A 19,536-nucleotide genomic window follows, 5' to 3' on the forward strand; every position below is an offset into this window, starting at 1 on the left:
GAAAAATCTGATCATAATCTTGCTGCCACCCCCATCTCAGAAACGAGTTCTTGAACTCAAAAATGCAGGACAAATTGAAGCTAAAAAAACCCTGATACACTCTCTCACAGACCTCCTTTTAAGCCTTAAAGTTCTTTCCAAACTATTTTTCCACATTGCTGTTTCTTTTGACTTACTTAATTCCGATTACACTGTGAAATGACCGTACCTGTTCCTTCATTTGTAGCTCTCTGCTTCCTAGCATAATGTATATTTTTGATACGATGTTCTATAAAACGTCCTTCAAGTATTTCCCTGGTACTCAGATGCACTGTATTTCCAGAGGCAATTCTTACAAGAACAGCTGAGCCCCCCTGTCCAACCTTAGTACAATTTCCGTTAAACTGAAAAAAAAAAAAAAAAAATCATCTACCAAGCAGCCCAATAAATGTAGCACCTACTGCAACACAAAGGGAAGAACAGTTAACTTGCAAATGGAAATAGCTTTAAATTGTAACAATGTGCAGTTTTGCAAAACAAAATATTTCACTGTAATTGCTTATTTCAAATGTGGAATTATATTCCTATAATGACTGACATGTACAATGTAAATGAAACTTAAATACAGGACTACAAATCTGTAAGAAACCATGTAATTCATCATTCTTTTGTGAAAATAACTGAATATCCTGGCTCTCCTGCTTTAGTTGAAAGTTTACTGAATCAAGCTTTAGCTGTATTTGTCTCTAAGGTTATCAAGTTTCATGGTACATGCTACTACACCACTTTATTTTAGAGCAAAAGCTCTGAATAGAGCAACATATTGCAATAAAACGTCTCCTCACAAGACTGTTCTTTCTTACCTCTCCTAATGACATCAAAAACCTTCTCAAGAATGGATCCTACACATCATTTTGTTTGTCAAACATATACCAGGAAAAGGCTGGGAGGTGCTGCTGCCAGAACCAACCAGTGTGCTCTTTCAGGCTTCTGCTCTTTGTTAAGATTTTGGAAGGATCTGCCCATTTTATTAATGCAACCCTTCCATAGCAGTAACAGAGACAAAATACAGTGTCCATACATACATTCCCTTTCCTTTTCTCCACAGTGATGTTAGAGCATTTGCAGGCACTGGGGGAGCTGTTAATTTGTGCCGGCTGGTCTCTAAGCTGGAGGGTGTTTTGAGTTGATTGCCGAGCGCCCTGCCCAAGCTCCCCACCCTCACCTCTGATTAACTGGAGAATAGCCAGATGACCATACTGTTTAGACATTTTTAAAGTAAATTTTTGTTTTTCCTGATGCAACCATTTCATGTCTTTGCCTATCAATTGCATCTTATCCCAGTGTCCCATCCCTGACTGATCCAGAAGGGGCCTTGACAGACTAAGCTCACAGACTACAATTCTCCTTCACAGAGAGCCGCAAACACTCTGCACTGGGTGGAGGATGAGACCATCTGCCTGTATAGGAACCCGCTCCCTTAACACCAGCTGTATGTAAACATCTAAATTCTCTTAGAAGCACCCCTGACAGTTGTACTCTGAGCTCACTTATGATACAAAATACATTTTAACAGAAACATTTTTTAGAAAATATTTTTCTAATCATTTTTCTTAGGGAAATATTTTCTGAATATCTTTCTACCAATTATATTCCCTCTGCAGAGTCTTTCCTCACCCCTATTTTTTCCTTTGGTCAAGAAAGGGGCTGTCAGCACTTTATGGGATATTTTAATGAAAAAGAGTTGTACATATCATTCATGTCCTCATGGGATATAGCCATTATTAAATCAATTCTGTTGTTGTTGAGTTAGATTTATGTGAAGGTAGGATATTGGATTTCTGAACTAATTATGCAAGCAAGAACTCTGGTTCCAAGTTTAATGGAAACTTTGGACTCCATACACTCAGGTGGTATAATTTCCTTAATTCTATCCAAATACCTGACCAACTTGATCTAACAAGCACTGGAAAACAGTAATTTATTTTACTTACACACTTTGGTACACTGTTTCTGGGAAGCGTGTTGCATTATGCCCCTGGTGACTGAATTACCAACATTTGTCATTCACCTACCTCCTTGAAGCTAGGCTCCTTCTTGACTTTTACATATGAAATCCAACAGATAGATGGATAGAAGTGTAACTAAATTCTTTCTTTTCAAGGCTCCAGGCACCTCAGAAGTTGTGACTCTCCTTAGCCACATCCCATGAGCTCTCTATTCTCTGAAGCACTCTTGAAATCCTTCAAAGGAAAAAGGGATCTTAATGGTACTGAAAGATGTTTTGCAGAAGATGCATTGGTAATCAATATTGGGGAGCTTCTTCCTTCCCCAGAGGCAACCGATTTGACAGCAGGAGTTACTTGTAGTAAATATAAAATGCTATACCACCGCACCTTGCCTATGTGTTTTTAGGCTGTGCAAAAGAAACTGGTATTCAGTCTCTTTGGGCAAGTCTTCCTCTTGCTGCAATTTCTTCACTAACATCTAATAAACTTGCAAAGAGGGATACTAGCTTACACCTTGTATCCTTTGCATTTTATTAAAAGGAACACTTAACACTCCCAGGTTTCCATGGAAAATCTTTGGCTTCAGATCAAACACAAGCTCTTTTGTCTTAAAAGCATAATTTCTCAACTAAATGAATTTAACTGACTCCATACTCAAAGTAAGTGTCAGAGCTGAGAGAACAGAGGCTACTATCTTCATTTTCAGACACGGGTAGATCTACATATGCCAGAAACATAAGAACAATGAACAGTTGTTTATAGCAAATCTTAGCAGACGTTGACCAAACCAGGTCATAAATAATTCTGTCTTCACTGCAAAAAGATTGAAAAAATGAATTTAAAAATAATCAGCCTTTCTTTGTACGCAACAATCTGAAAAAAAACTTCCAACTGACAAGCTGTTACTCCAGATTTTGTAATATAATTTCAATATGGACTACAGGTTTCATGGATTTTTCAAGTCCTTATAGCAGAAAAAGAAGAGAGGAAATCAAGAAGGTAAAGATAAGATCTAGCTAGCAGTAAACAGATATGCTGATGCCCTAGGTTTCCATAAATTATTAGGTCTAGTCTAGTAAATTAAATATTTTAATGACAGCTGAATCAAACACTTATTTTTCAGACTATAATGCTGTGCTTAACAGTGCTTAACAATGGGTAAGCTACAAAAAACCTACACTTTTCATGCCATTTCTGTGCAGTGTGTACTAATTCTTGATCAATACTACAGATCACAGACTAATTAATGAGTGATTGCCATTAGTTATGCATGTAGAATGATAGACAACAATATTAAGTTGTGCTGTAAATGGAAGAAATATCTGAACATGTTAGAAGAGTAGAGATACCCTTTGATCCAAATTCTTTAGTCTAACCAGAATCAGTGATTGCATCTGTAATATCTGAATTGAATGAATATATAAAAATTTCAGTAAAACAACTTAATCTGGGTCTGATGCTCACTTTTGTATATAGATTTATATAAAAATACCTGTATTTGTAGCACAGTGTGAGAAATATTAAAAACATTAAAAGCATATCACATTTCCACACAGATAACCCACATTTCAGATAACACTTTTTAAACAAACTGGTCCTGGCAAAAAGCATTCTTATAGAAACCATGTCCTCATGCTACCTTCATATTCAGATAAATTGATCAAAATTGTAGGTGGAGGTGGGATGCTGTGGTAGAAAGAGTAGGGAACAGGGGCTTGAAACAGAGAGATATGGGGAAAGAAGGAGACAGGTTGTGGGTTCCACAGATCTGGAATAACGTACTTCCTGAGCACATGCATAATCCTATTGGTGAGACACAAGAGTTGTTTGTTTTCTTTTGCAGGTAACTAAAAGCTATATATGTATGAAAAGTAGTAAATATAAGCACATAGTCGGTATCTTGCAGAGAAACAGCCAGTGCATATTGAGAAGAATTAGGCTTTTTACATCAATGTGTGCACACAGCTCGTGGTTTTAAAATCACGATCTAGAAGTCCCAGTCACTAGAAGACTTTAAAACGTTGCTCCTCTACATAAAACAGGATTTCCAAAACCTTCCTTCAATTCTTACATTTTTGTTGTTTTGTATGGTGTTATTGTAGTGCATTTAACGGCCTCCGTACATACATAATGTACCTATACTATATAAGTATATATACTCTATATGTACTATAAATACCACAAAGCAAAGCCATACTTTGTGGTGACACTGGGACCCAAACAACATATCATTGCACATTAAAATTGTATTAAAATAAATGAAAAAATAGTTAAACATTGCTAATAAAACAAGATAAATACTAAACATTAAGAGACAGAGACTTTTGAGTGTTCCATAAAACCACACCTTTCAGACAAATTAATTATTTGCATCATAAAAAATGCTAACTGTGAAATAAAATATTCCAAAAGAAAGTAATGAGTAAAAAGCTTCAGGTAATTTTTGATTATATTAAAACCAATTCCCATTTTTCATAAAATATGCAGAACTTTACATCTTAAATAGTATAGTTACCTTCAAAAAATTACTTTCTTTTTAATCTTGCAAGAAATGAAACCTTAACTGGGTAGGAAAGTATTTAGAATATATCCAGAAAGACGAAAACCTACAGCTATTGTCACGTAAGTGGCACAGCATATTTCACATACCTTCAGGAAGATACCTCAAATTAAGTCAACACTGTACTTGATTTCACTGATCAGAGTTAACATCCTGCAAACTCAAACTGGCTGCTTTGTTTATTTCATAGTTTCAATTTCTATTGCTGTAATTCACCTCTGAATAAATAATAAAATTTATCTTGTCAGGAGCTTCCTTGCCTTGAATGAAAAACATTTCAATTCTTTGTGATGCTGTTGAAGGTAAATCCTGCTGCAAGCGACTTAATGAGCAGCTCTGGAATAAAAACTACTGGGTGTGTTCCAGCTACATGGCCACCTTGATGAACATTAGAATTACATCTGAGACCAAAAGGAAGAAAACAAAAATGCACTATACAAAATATGTCTTCATTTGAGGAGTGAAGTTATTACTTAGTGGTGTTGTACACTGTTAATAAATTTTCTTTATCAGAAACTATAATTTAATATTTATGTATCTAATTCCCATCTGACAAAGTAGCATATTCTAAAATTAGAGTATAACCAGAAAACTATTAACTACTATAAACAATACCAAAACACAATTCAAACATATTTTAAGGAAACAATAGATACATTTTGGCCTGGGGAAATATTTCCATTGCAGATACTGTTTTAAATACAGCTGTTATTTATGTCTTGAAAAAAATTCTTCAAGCTCAAAAAGATTTTCTGCTTAGCGAGTCCTGGGTATATACATAAAGACCAAGAGTACACTACCAGAAAGTCCCTTATTCGTTACTAGAAGGTACAGTAATAATAGTAAATGCTGAAATTGGGGGAAAAAATCATTTTCAGTATCAATGTTATATGATGCATTAGACAATATATCCCCTTTGAGCAGAAACTAGAGAAAATATCGTGCCCTTTATTATCTCTGTGGTTTCTTACGTGTAATAGACAGCAAAAAAATTGCACTTATTTTAACGTTACAGTAGAGTGTTAGATTGCAGCTCACCTTTTAAAATATTAGTGGCCATAATACTTAAGATAGGTTGTGCATTATGCAAAGATGAATAAAGATGTGCATTTAAATTAAAAAACGAGCAACCACTTACAGAACCAACAGTGAGGCTTAACATAACAAACATGCGCTAACCCTACACTTATGCAAAACTAAGTTCTTCCAGGAAACTGTAACCAACTGTTGACCTTCCACAAAGGTAAAGGTTTCATCCCTTGGTAATATGTTTGGACTTTTTAGCTGAATTCCAGTTTATTAGCTCATTGTCTGTAAATGTGCTGTTCCACTGTGATATCCTTTAGCTGCCCTTGAGCTTTTCCAGAATCTGCAATCTTACAGTCATTTTTATTTAAGGTTTTATTGAGCTGAAAAGTAAGTCCCCTTCAGTACTACACAAATAGGCTTCCTTATTCATCCTCTTCAGGTTCCTGTGGTAAAATTGGTGTCTCCTCCTTTAAACAAGCACTAAAAAACCCAAGGATTGTGCTGTAAAGGTGATATTTGCTTTTCTCAGAAGCAACATTATGACCTTCATCCGGGTAGATCTAGCAGAGGAGAAAGGAAAAAAGTAAATAGTTTTTTAAAGGCTTTTCAAATATTTAGGGCTCTAATTTTCTTTCTATTTTCTTTCTGGGATCTTCAAAATGTTTTAGATGACACCAGGATGATAACAGTAGTTTTATGGCATCAAGGAAAGCTAATTAAACTCTAAGTAAAACTCATTCTCTTGGAATTTGAACTTACATAAAACAACCACTGCAGTGGGATCTGCAGAAGAGAAAAAAAATTATATTCTCAGTCATTGTGCTTACAACAGTTTACTTAGTTGGCATTTTCAATCGTGTTGGGGCATCCAAATTCCATTAACGTCAATAAGGATTAATTACTTCATGCTTTTAGGAACCTCTCAATAACTCAGCTTCTAAATGTTCAGTGAAAAACCTTTTTATACACATTTTTAACTATTTACCTATCTTATCTAAAGCCCATCATCTCTCTCTCCAAGAGTGGATATGGGCATTTTAATCTCTTAAATCAAATTCCACTAGAAATTTCTCCCAAGTGAGGCTGAACAAAAATTGCAGGCTGAATGAAGAAATCCAGGCCACAAGGTTTAGGACCAGAGAATTGCAGGGCCTGAGGCAAAAAGTTTCAATTGCTTCCTCGAACTCACGATATGTTGCATGAGAAGGGTTCAACAGGCTCTTTTGAAAACTCTTGTATTTCCTGCTTCTTCCTCTCTCCACAGGCCTTCACATCACCTCAGCTGAACTCACAGGGATAGCTGGAACAGATCCTACCCCACTCAGATTTTACACATAAAGTCCTTTTCCCTTTATAAGTGATGCTAATCACCTTGTTACCACGTCCTCCCTGATGTAAACTCACACACTTCAGTGGAAACTACAGTTCACTGAAGTTCAGTAAGGTCAAGGTTTGCAATTGGTAACATCTGAGATATTTGAAGGAGTGACCCAAACCCACATAATCTAATATTCAAGAAGGCTTAATGCAATCAGAGCCCTTGGCCAGTAACATCCATGTACACTGTGGTGGGTCTCATGCATGTCTGTACATCAGCAGCACGCCCTGCCCTCTCCCCAGCCGGTCTCTTACAGCACCCTCCTCCTCTGCATAGCTATAGAGAGAGAGATCAGCACTCTTCCCTTTTAGCTGCCTTTTAATGTTTTTTAATGTTGAAACTAAGGGGAAATTAGTTTCATATGACCCAATACTTTTTTAGGCAAAAAGGGACTAAAGTAGTGATATCCATATTACAAGAAGTGCACATGGACTCTAAAGCACTTTATACAGCATTGTAGGATAAACAGGTGCGAAAAAGATGAGAGAGAGGAGAAAGAGCCAGAAGAATGACAAGAAGATACAGCTCTTGATGGCCATACTAACAGTAAGGAAAATGGTATTAAATGGAGTTTTAACTGTAAATTGAAGTTATACTGGTTGCATTGAGGTAGAAATGCTCCTTCCCAGGGAAGAAAAGGCAATATGAGGCTAAATGCTGACCTGTGTTTATAGGAAATGTCACAGCTGCACATACCTGCATAGTGTAATTAAGTCCAGCTTTTATTAGATGTTTAATTAGTTCTGCTGAATGCTGGAAGTGGACTTTAGCTGCAAGATAACAACATTTGGATAGTATTAGAAAAAGACACGCTAATATGAAATAGTTATTTCTGTTAAACAGCTTTGACTGAAAACATTTCCAACCTCTGTAATTACTGGATCTGAAGCTGACTACTTTTCTGGTCAGAACTGCACAACCCCACCAGTTACAGCGATGCAGGGTGTAACAGTGGAGGTTTTGGAGAAGGAGCTGGAAACCTCAAAGGAAGCCATGCCTTCCAGCCATTCCATAAGGACTCCTCTCTACCCTTGATTTACACATACTGTGAGAGTTTAGAGGTGTGTAAAACCATTCTGTTTGAACATCATGACAGTTTATAACTGTGTTAAAGGAAAGCACACTGGATTTTCTACTGCTTGCTCAGTAATGTTAAAGCCCACCATTCTTTAGGCAATGGACTTTCTGCCTGCAACATAGCAAAAACTTAATCTTTGCGAGGTAAAAACCTGACAACTTTATTACCATGTCCTAACACTGCAGAGCTCAGGCTGCAAGTGGGCTGGGTGTTGTCACTAGGTGTGATATTAAGCAAGGGCAGCAAGTAGAGTCCTTGTCCTGAACACACTGTATTGCTTAGACATCTATTAGACTCCCAATTTCATCTACTGCCCAGTTCAGAGGAGTAGAAATTGCTGCTGCCTTTTACGATCATCAAAGTCTGAGACCCTCAAGTCTGCTTAGTCACCCAGTATATCTTCTCTGTCTCTCCCTTTCTGCCTGCACCAAAGCTTGCTCTTAAGACCTACATCAGTTAAGAAAGTTCAGAAAAATATACTACAGTCAAATTTAAATCTGTAATTACAAATTATATCGTGGGACAAGTTATGATTCTGTTTAAAGTGCTACAACTTTGTTTTACTCATTTTCTGCCTTAAACTGCTGATAGAAGTATAAGTGCTATTAAAAAGTTCCCTATAGCATCAGCTTGAGATGCTTTGGCACTATTGATTTATTGGATGAAAAGTTTAACTTCTCATTTGGTGCTGTACTTTACCAAGCATCCTGATAATTCCTTCTTCAACTGCAGAATCTCTATGAATTTCAAATACCATTAAAAATGTATGTTGTTCTATTAGTAATTCATATAATACCTTTCACTAGCGGTACTGTGGTTCCCAAGTTTTAAACAAATTAGAACATACAGCACCTAAAAGGTAGAAAGACTCAGCAAAGAAAAGTGTCATCAGTTTAGAGTTAGAAGTGACAACTGAAATAAAAAATCCTACTGGAGAGATAATGAAACTTAAAAATGTAGTTGCTAAGTGTGTGCCTAATGAGCCTTCGAAAGCCTGCCTATTAGAACCTCTGACTCCAAATGTAATTGCATCTGTAAATACTTACCATCAGCTGTCCCATGAACTATCAGCAAATTGGCTTCTTTTAAACCATGAAGATTGTGTAATACACTGGATGCCTAGCAAACAAACACACACAGTGTGTAACTGAATTGCATTTTAAGAGTGAATCAGTAATTTTTAAGTTACTTGTTTATGCTAAGTTACCTGATAGGTATTTTCTTCTTTTGATGGAATACCAAGGTATCTTTCTGAAAAAGCTGATGCTGTGAAAGTAAAAACAAAACCTTGTGAATTCATCAAAATCGCTTCTATTTTAAAACTCATCAGTTCTGACCTAGAGTCAGAAGCTCTTTAAGCCATGAACTCAACAAAGAGATGTTAATTTAAAACCAGAACTTGCTATTTAAATGTATCACTTCACTTAACACCATATTTAAATGGCTAATAAAACCCAAACAAAACCCAAACAGCAACAAAAAATACCAAACCCCCTCAAAACAGAAACCCTAAGCCCCAAAAAACAGAAACCCCTAAAACCCCCAAAGAAACAAAACCAAACAACAAACCCCAAAGACTAACAGACCAGTAAAGTAACCTGGTCTAATTTCTTGTGTATCACAGTCCACAGTCCATAGCCTGTGACCAAAACTTCATATACGGAATAAAATAGCCTGTGAGTGAACGACAACATGACTGATATTGTGAGGCCTTCACCACTAACCTTCAGAGACTCATTCTTAATACAAGGAAGTCTGGATTTAGGCTGATCTACCTAAAGGATTCTTAGGAAACGGGGTACCTGACTGAATTTCAGTGGGAAACAGGAAACACAACTCCTTTGCAAAAATCAGTGGTGTTAATAACCTTGTAACTGTTGCATGTTTTGATAAACTATCTCAGGGCTACCTCTGCCCTTTCATTCAAAGAAGAGAACAGGATAGGTGAAATCTAGTTGATAGTTACATTACCTGCCCTTAGTTAAAATGAGTACTACCTCCATAAATAAAATATTTTGAATAGACTATCATGCAGGTGTAGAGCAGGGAATACTCACCATACAACTTCATATCTGTAACTGGTGCCACCACAGCTCCACACTTGAAGAGCCGTTCACTGGATTTCAGGATCATTGATGTAATGTAGCCACCGTATCCCTAATAATGGAAATTATCTTGAGATTTTTGTTTCATTTCTTTTGAGCAACAATAAAGTTAAAGGCCACTGCGCTAACCTGATGGGATCGTTTTACAGTATGTATTTATATCTGCAAGAATTGTTTTTAAAGGAAATGTAAACCTATAATTAAGAGTGAATAAAGATCTCATTAGACCTGGTCATAATCTTTAAGCTATGCAATTAATAATGAGTATATTTCAGTTTAAGCTCCAGAATTCCATCATGGCAGACTAGCCTATAGTTAGTAAAAGATTTCAAAATCAGAAAAAACAAAACAAAACAAAACAAAAGAAAACACTAAAAGAAATACAGAATAAGAGCTGGATTTTCAAGGGAGTGTAAGGAACTGAGTTATTACTTTCCCACAGAAATTCCAGCCCAGAAGGCCAAGGGCTGCCCAGAATTGTCAATGTGCAGTAGATTTCACCTAAGAAAGGCTTTCTGAGTGGCCATCGGTAACTTATATAATTCAAAAAGTTTAGGAGAATAGCAGCTTTCCTCTGCCTCTGGGTTCTCTACTTTTGCTTTTGTTTAATATTCTTTTTGTGTCTTTCCCAGTAGCTCCACAGCACAATTTTAATCCTAGGACAGCTATTGCCAGGTTATTTATTATTTATGCCATGTATTCATTAAGAGCTTAGTTTACTTCTCCTGGGAATTTCTTCGCTTTGTGCTTGTGCCCTTGCTTCCAGCCAGGCTTTCCAGGTCAAAAACATGGCACAGTGAGATCACATTTTTAGAAGCACTTCACAATGACAATGAAGAAAATACTTCCTATGTCCTGATGCAAGGTGTCTCACTCATCACCTGGATTTCTGTGGTTACAACCCAGCTGTCATTATTTTCAAGAAGCTGCTTGGCTGTGAAGTTGCAACTAATTTTAAAGCTCTCTTTCTACTTCCATGAATAAAAATGCAAACTACATGGAAACACAATTTGCTGTCTAACAGTTCAAAAAGGCTTTCAGATGGTGCTGCACTTGGGCTTGTACCCCCACAGAGATGAGCAAGGTGGCATTGGCAGATTGCCCTTCTGGACAGTCTTGTTGCTCTTGTACCTAGTTTACATTATTGACTGTGACAAGAATTTTATTTCTGTGTATCTCTAAAAGAGCTCCCTGACAGTGTGCATGTGTCCAGCTCTATGAGATCAGCATTAAGCAATTCCAAAGTTACCTTATTTTCAAGCAAAGTGCATATTTCATTCCTATTCTTAAGCCAAATTTAATGCATAGAATGAAAAAAAAAAAAAAAAAGAAGATTTTTCCTATCACATTGTACATAGTAAAAAGGAAACGAGTTTTAAAGAAAATTTTTAATCGACTCTTAAATAAGCAGAGTGGAGGAAATAATTAACCCTAGGAAGCTTTTAAATAAATTGGTTTTCTTTTCTAACTTTAAAACTGAATTTTAAATTTTATGAATTTTTCTTTGACAGTAGGAAACAACCCTGAGAGGTTAACATGGAAGGGGAAAATTTCCCTGAATTTAAAGCTTATCAAATTTCCCAGTTTTTGCTGTTTGCTTTCTCACATTTTCACTTCTCATTCCTCAGTATCCATCTTCTAAGGAATGCAGATGTTTTCTTAAAAAATACTTTCTCTTTGAAACATAAATACTGTGTTACCATAAAAGTGATCTGATTGATCTCAAATACCCAGTCTGAGAAAAAAATAATATACAGAACATACAGTAAATTATGGAAGGTTTTTTCCTCTTTTAATAACTGAAATTGCCTCAGGAAAATAGATAAATATATTTATGAATTGATAGCATTTTCTTAATGAATCGTGATGATACATCCTGCTATTTTTGCACATTACCTTTCCAAATACACTCAGTCTCTTAGGATCAACAAAGGGCTGTTTCAATAGCCATCTGAAAGGAAAAAAAGGGTTTTTTTTTACATTGGTAAAATGGTGAATTTTACTTGAGTCTAGTACGTAAAGAAAATTATTTGTACAGTAATGGTCATACATGCAGATCAGGTAGAAGGACAAATTACATCCATAAAAGTTTTAATGTGATTTGCTTTCTAATTCCTTCTCTATATGGCAAATGGCTGCTGTTGAGCTCAACTCACCTAATTTGGATATCTGAATTTGAACATCTCATCTAAATTGCCTATTAAGATCTGCTTTTCAGTTCAAGGAGAGAAGAGAGACACCCTCTTCCCACCCATCCTGGAAACCTCTCTCAGTCTGGGGAGAATCACCCTCCAGAAATGCCAGGATTTCCCACCAACTAGAGCTTAAATGACTGGCTTTGACCAGGTGCCTAGTTTTTTGACAGCTAAAGGAAACTAAAATGAATGAAACTTCCTGGATTTAGATAAAATTCCAATTAATTGTCTCAAGGTAATTAATTGGCAATGGTGAATTTTATACAGAAAAGACAGAATAATCTGAGGGCAAAATCCAGCTGCTTTTGAGGAGACAATACCAGCTGCTGTCTCAACCAAGGCCACCCTCTGCTTTTCCCATGCATTGCATCCAAAAGGAAGCCGGATGTAATTTAGCCTAAAACATCTTAGTATGAGTGGAGAGCTCAGTTTTCAGAGCACAGCGCATGGTCTGCTTCCAACGGCCCTTTTGCAAGGGTTACCTTGAATTGCCATGCTCAACACAGCCCATTCCTTACAGACATGAACACTAGGAGCTCTTCTGCCTAGCTATGTCATATCAGAGAAAGTTGCCTACTTGTGCAGTGGCCCTTTCAAAAGAAGAAAAAAAAAAAAATGTCTGTCTTAAAATCTGTATTTCCTTACAAATCCCTAGAAAAAGTCCATCCAGACCTTGATATTAGCCATTTTGACATGTGCATCCCGAGTAAAGAGTGTTGTCAAAGCCATGTGCGATTACTCCTCGGACAGAAATGACTCTTTTCTGCAGCTGATGGATTTATATTAGCCTGAGAACAATAATGTAATGAGAAATAACAGTCCATTTGCCCAAATTTTGCCCTTATTTACACAATTTTAATTCCATTTGCTTTGTATGATCACTCCAGAACTCTGTAGTGGAAATGAGAGCAGTATCCTATTGTACAGGCCTAAAATATTGCAACACAAATACAGTTAAACTTCAACATGTGCACTGCAAGACATTTTCCTAAGAAATATAGACAAATATGAATTAGCTCAAATGCAATAGTTAGATCGCACAGGGAAAGTCAGCTTTATCAAAAGAGAACCAGCAACACAAAAATCAAGCACCTTTTTGATCTTTTATTTGCTGTTTGTAATTAAAAGATTAGTGTTTCAGAATTTGCAACTGCATTAAAAATAAACATTATCAGTATTCACTATGCAGAGAAAACATTCTGGGCAGTTCCAGTTAAATATGCTCATTCATCAGCGTGGAAGCAGGGCAAAAGAGAAGAAAAGTTTGCACATACGTACTCTACAGCTGCTATTTGGTCCTTCACTTCCACTGATCCTAAGCATCGGTGGACCTCCTGTAGAATCTTAAGGCCTTGAAATCCACTCCCTCTGCCATCAAATCGAGCTACGATGACATTATCAGAGTTGACAAGCACTGAGTCCCAGTCAATGTGAAACTTATCTGTAACCAACTGGCTGCCTGGAGCTTCATCACTGCAAATACCAACACACCAGACACAAACGAGGGCTATTGACAATGTGACGCACTTTGCCGTTCTCTGATATTTTATTTAACCTAGATGGCAGAGTTCAGTCGGTTATGCAATCCTGTTGAATTATTATCACTTCCATTGATACCATCACATTAGCTAGTGATGGCATCCCTGCAGCAGTAGTAAGCAAAACAATTTCTCTACCTTTATAACCACGGTGTTGTAGCATCACCAGTACCTGAATATACTTTATAGAAAGAAACAGAAAACTAAAAACACATAGTGCTGCTTTTGGGTTAATAAAGTGAAAAAAAAACCCCTCCAAACTAACTTCTCAGTTCTAAGAAGCTCATGTAGAATTTGTTAAGTCACACTGAACAGGAAAAAAAGGAAAATTCATTCAATATCCTGATTATAATTTTATAGGATGCATAATAAGACAGATGTCATCTTAGAAAACAAAAATAATTGCATTATTGAATGGATATTTTGAAATGGAGCACAAAGAAGACTGAAGTACATACTGGAAAAAGTTATATTTTCTCCATTCAAATTCATAGCAAGAAATGGATGCAGGCAGGAGTGGTAAATTTATTTTATGACTTTAAAAAAAAGTGGTTTACAGCAGAAAAGGTGGAATAAAATAGAAGAATGCAGTTTCTAGAGGAACAATAAGATTTTCCATTGAAGCCAAATATACTATTTTCTTTGCAAAGAAAATAAAGTGTCAGTTTTAAAAGGGAAGCTTGTCATTATTTTTCCCTCAAGATAAACATGGAATAAGAGAGCAGGCTACCATGAAGTTGTACAAAATGCAAAATACTTCTATGCAGGCTGCATCTGCCAGTTGAATGCAAATTAAAATGTAAAAGTGTCTGTGCTGGCTGTATGGAAATTAGATTGGACAGTGTCTGTGGGAATATCCTGTCTAAGGTGAAAGAAAGATGAAGACAGAAATTATTATTTTGCCAAAGAGGCTTATATAAACTGGGGGTGGGGGTGGGGGGTAAAGAGATATAAAAAATTCCTACAATAAGTACAGTCTTACATGTACAATAATGTGCTGATTCAGTATCTGGTTTTGGCTGTGGATAACATAGCCTATCTTCAAGGTAACCGCTCAATTAACAAGTGTATGATGAATACATAAGTTCTCTAATTCAGTCAGAACTACCTACATAGTTGCTATATCATGCACTGAAATCAGGATTACTTGGTTACAGACTCAGGCACAACATGTTATGCTTGATTTACCATTATCTTGTGCATCAAGTTTATACTTCGCTTTATAAAAAGAAAGGAAAGGCAATTTTTTTTGTTTGCTTAACCAATTCAGTTGTGATTACACTAACTGCTAACAATGAAGAGCAATGAATTTGGAAATACTGACTGTCAAGTATGCTCTGCAGAAAACACACAATTCAGAAGCACATTATTATTATCCACAGTAAGAGCAGGACAGAATAATTCTTTCAATTTCTGCCTATTGTACAGAGCGAGGTTTTCAGAAGCATCTACATTGACATAGATGCTTTCACAGAGCTTTCACCACTACTTCCAATAGCCTCAGACCAGCAGTAACTATTTTTTAAGTTCTTCCATATTTCCACAGTAAGATAAGATGTCAGAAATATCCTTGTTTAGCTAGGTATCTTTCCAACAGTGTAATGCACCCCATGTAAGTCAAAATATTATGTGTCAGCCTGCTTCCTTCTCACCTAATATAAGAACAAAACAGTTATAGTGTTCGCATTTGTTTTATGCATGTTATATATCTAGGTTATATATATATATATATATACTTGTGTGTGTGGCTATATATATCTAGATATTTGGGAATAAGGGAAGAACCATTACATTTGCAAGCATTTCTCTACACCAGAAAATGCTTAAAACCAAAAGAGGTTTTAAATGAAAGATGTTGCCCCCAGATAATTTCTCCTATTAGAAAGGAAAAATAGACAGAATCTCAGCAAGATTCTCAGTGGGCAAGAACTGATAGTGATGTTTTCTCAAGCTCTTTCTCAGAGGGCATAGCTGGGCTACTTTTAGGATCAGACTTTAAATACTATAAATTTTTCACTGCTGCATGATAGGTTGCTTGACATATTGCTTTTGGAAGCAATTTTCCAGTGGCTAATTTATTTCAAGAATGTCCATATAAGTAGTCTGTGACAGGCATTTAAAGTCATTTCCCAAAATTCCCATTACCATCGAAAGGTATCTTTACTGTTCAGTTGCTACCATAAAATGATACTGATTATCTGAGGTATGCTCCTGTCCTCCACATACAGACAGCATATATTATATTCAACATTTTAGCTCAATTTTTAACCTTTTAAATAGGGCTTCTGCAAGGTATTAATCCTTTATGCAAGTCTGAACATCATCCTGAGGGCTCTGTAACAAAGCAAGTTTGTTACTACAGAGCAAAAATAGATGCAGAGCCTGGTTTGTGAAGCTTGTCCTGGGATTACAGTTACCTCAAAGGTCAGTTTTTGCTTTATACTCGTCATTACTTACAGCCAAATTATAATTAGCTACTGTTCAGCAGTACTGTCTTCACAGAATTATTTTTTGACCCCCAACAGTAAGCCTGGAAGCTTACAGGCTTTTCAGGCTCTTCAACATCCCTTGAAGGTTCCTTAAGGAGCATCTTCTCCAGAGTCAAAGAAGAGCAGAATGATTCATTTTTTCCTGATTATGTTTTTTTCTTTTTTTTTCTTGTGACAGCACTTAAACTTTCCTGTTTTTAGTTTTGATCCTGACTTTCAAGGTTCAGAGCTGCCTTGTGCCTAGTGTCTTTGACAGTGACTACGCTTGGAGTCCACCATGGCAGACATACTGCTGAAGTTCACCACTGACATACCATTTAAACAGACAGAAGCCGTCAATAATATACCAATATCATTTAACTTCGTGCATAATTTGCATGCCTCTTGCAAGGCATACAAATATGTCTCAGACCATCTGTAAAAAGGAGCAGCTCATCATAAGTTCATATATTGCTGAAAAGAGAAGAACCTGATCTTTCAGATTCTATAATCAAAAGTTTAAACTGAAGTCTCTGTTCATGACTTGAGTTACAACACACAGGAAATAACATAGTATTACCAGAGAGGCTGTGGCTGCTCTACTCTGAGCAATACTCCTCTGCTACTCTGCTACCATGATTGCAGCAAAATTTGTTCCAGGTTTTGTACCACTGAAAAACTAAGATTTTAAACAAGAATTTCAGAAGTTATAGGACTGACCAAGCAGGGTAGGGGGAAGATAATTTTCACAGATATGGCAAGTAATTGCTATCATCGCTGTTTAATTTCCAGTACATCTCTATTTCTTCAAAACAGTGGATTTGACGCAGTGTATGGGAAAGTTAACTTGATAGCAAACATTTGAGAAAGACTACAACTCAGAGGATAAAATCTACGTAAGAAATACTACTGATAAAAGTCATACTTTGCTTATGATGAAATGGAGTGGGAAGGATTGTTTTACAAAACTGGTGTAACAGAAAAATCCATTTTGTTTTCGGATTTCATGAGCATTCCTTTCACAAGCATCAACTTTCAAGCATACTCATCATTACTGGTCAAAAATCAGGGAACCTGAATAGCCCCAAACATAGAGGACAAAAATTCCCAAATATTTATTATTTGTTCCTTTACTCTGTTTAGATAGAGCAGACTGCAACCACTAAAACCAGATAGCATGTTTACAACTCCTCCCTGCAGATATGGCCAAACAAAACATATCACTAGCAAGAAATTATTCCATTACTAGGGTAGAATCATGTGATAGACAGGACTGACATAGACAGCATAGTATAAAAAATAAAATTTGCTATTCTTTAAATATCTTTCTGAAACCTTTGAGGCTGAAGACTTTACAAATGCATTTTTGGGAAGAAGAGATGTAACACTGTCCCATGTCATAAGAAAAAAGAGGTGAAATTTTGAATCTCCTCATCGTTTTCTAAGGAAGATTAAATGAGCATTTTATTCACACAGTAACTGCTGTGGGGGAAGTGGGAGTAGAGGAGGCTAAGAGAGGATGTATCTTAGCTCAATGATTCCTCAAGCTTTTTGTGGGGACAAGGCTGAAGAGAAAGGGAGTGAGCAGATCCGCCACTGCCCATAGCATCAGGACTGCTACTACAAGTAAAACAGCTAAAGTGAGCCTCTAATCTATCCCTTGTTTAGCCTAAGCTAAATGAATTCCCTCTATGCCCTGAGAAATATTACAAAGTTCAAAGAATGGGGAAGGAAATCTAGAGTAAAAAAGAAAAGCCCCTTTATCAAATACTTTGATGTAACAGAAACACAATAGAGCAGTGAAATACTGCCACAGTTGGCAAAGGCAGGATGAATACAGACATGAAATGGATGGCTTGAAAGACAATTAGTGAATTATTCACAGGACTTAGAGATATGTTAAAAAGTAAACTTTGTAGCTGTTTTACAGATGAAGAATGGGCCAAACAAAACAGCCTTCAGGAATTTTACCCCTGCAAACATACTACAATTGAAGTAGTGGAATCCACCACGTATTTTTAGACTTCACCTTCACTTGAAACAGCTGCCTGGTAAAATGAGTAATATAATTTACAACAAATGAAAGGCATGCAAGATAGCTATTAAAATAGGCAAAGTGAGGTCTGATTTGACTTCAGATATAAAATATTTTCCAATACTTGCATTATGCCTCTTTACATTTTTTCTAGTCCTTTAATCAGTTATTCCTGAAGATGTAAAAATATTCTTCACTTTCAACCTGGTTGTCTTATCTTGCTATCAGTCCTAAGAGTGCATTAATTGGAGGCATAAACAGGTGTGATTGTCTGTGCAAGGCCTAAAACTTTCATCATTTCAGTAACAGGTGAAGTGATTCCTGTTTATTACCAAACTATAAGAAAACAAGTAAACAAACAAACAGAAACCTCTTGGAGACAATTCACTGTTACTCTGGAGGATACCTGTTGTTTTCTTTCCCCTCAAAGAACAGAACAATCTCTCCATTGACTTAGTTTTACAATAGCCACTTACATATTGGACAATTTTAAATGGCGTTAAATAATAAATGCTGACATTTAAGATACATTATCTACAGATTTTGAAGTAATGAGGTTAATTATGTTCAAGAAAATATAAAGAATGATTATCACCTCTCATTTTATTACCCAGATTAAATGGCAGTCTTTACTTAATCATTTCCTGTGTGTTACCAAGGAGTGTATCTTCCAGCTTTTTTAATGAGTAAGGTGAACCATAATGAGAAAATCAAGGATCTGAAATTTAAGCTTTGGTCTTAATTATATAGAAAAGAGATGATAATCACTCTTTCAGGCAATTACTGTACAGCACTCTAATCTATAGTTACACTGTATGTATTATAACAGAAGGAAACTGAGTGTGAAATGTATTAGTGATTTAGGAGAACAAATGGAAGAAAGGAGAGTCTTATAATCTATATGGCATTTTATGGATTATGCATCACAATTCTGGAATGAAAAACAGTGCTAGCTGACATAACTGGTTTCTATATGAAACCTATCCATTAAATAGTCCATCCATACAGATGGATGTAAATTTTAACATAGCAATACAATGATCTTCTATTTGAGCACTACAGCATGATTTGCAACTGCTAATGGATAAATCTTCACAAAATCTTTATAGAATCATAGAATAGTAAGGGCTGGAAAGGACCTTAAGATCATCTAGTTCCAACC

At 36.2% G+C, this 19,536-nt stretch overlaps 1 protein-coding gene across 4 annotated transcripts in view; it reads right to left on the reverse strand.

Moving 5' to 3' along the window:
* Positions 1 to 5,999: 5,999 nt before the first annotated feature.
* The window catches only part of DPP10 (dipeptidyl peptidase like 10), a gene marked incomplete at both ends in the record, with an annotated part of 569,906 nt that continues 556,369 nt past the window's right edge, over positions 6,000 to 19,536 (reverse strand). For all 4 annotated transcript variants that reach the window (XM_080621254.1, XM_080621253.1, XM_080621252.1 and 1 more), the window contains 7 exons: positions 6,000 to 6,137; positions 7,652 to 7,725; positions 9,080 to 9,152; positions 9,241 to 9,299; positions 10,091 to 10,190; positions 12,035 to 12,089; positions 13,612 to 13,806. In XM_080621254.1, the coding sequence (XP_080477380.1) occupies positions 6,000 to 6,137; positions 7,652 to 7,725; positions 9,080 to 9,152; positions 9,241 to 9,299; positions 10,091 to 10,190; positions 12,035 to 12,089; positions 13,612 to 13,806 (694 nt within the window). The remainder of the gene's footprint in view (positions 6,138 to 7,651; positions 7,726 to 9,079; positions 9,153 to 9,240; positions 9,300 to 10,090; positions 10,191 to 12,034; positions 12,090 to 13,611; positions 13,807 to 19,536) is intronic.

This window comes from Psittacula echo, assembly GCF_963264785.1.
Source record: "Psittacula echo genome assembly, chromosome: 6".
Taxonomy (NCBI): Eukaryota; Metazoa; Chordata; class Aves; order Psittaciformes; family Psittacidae; genus Psittacula; species Psittacula echo.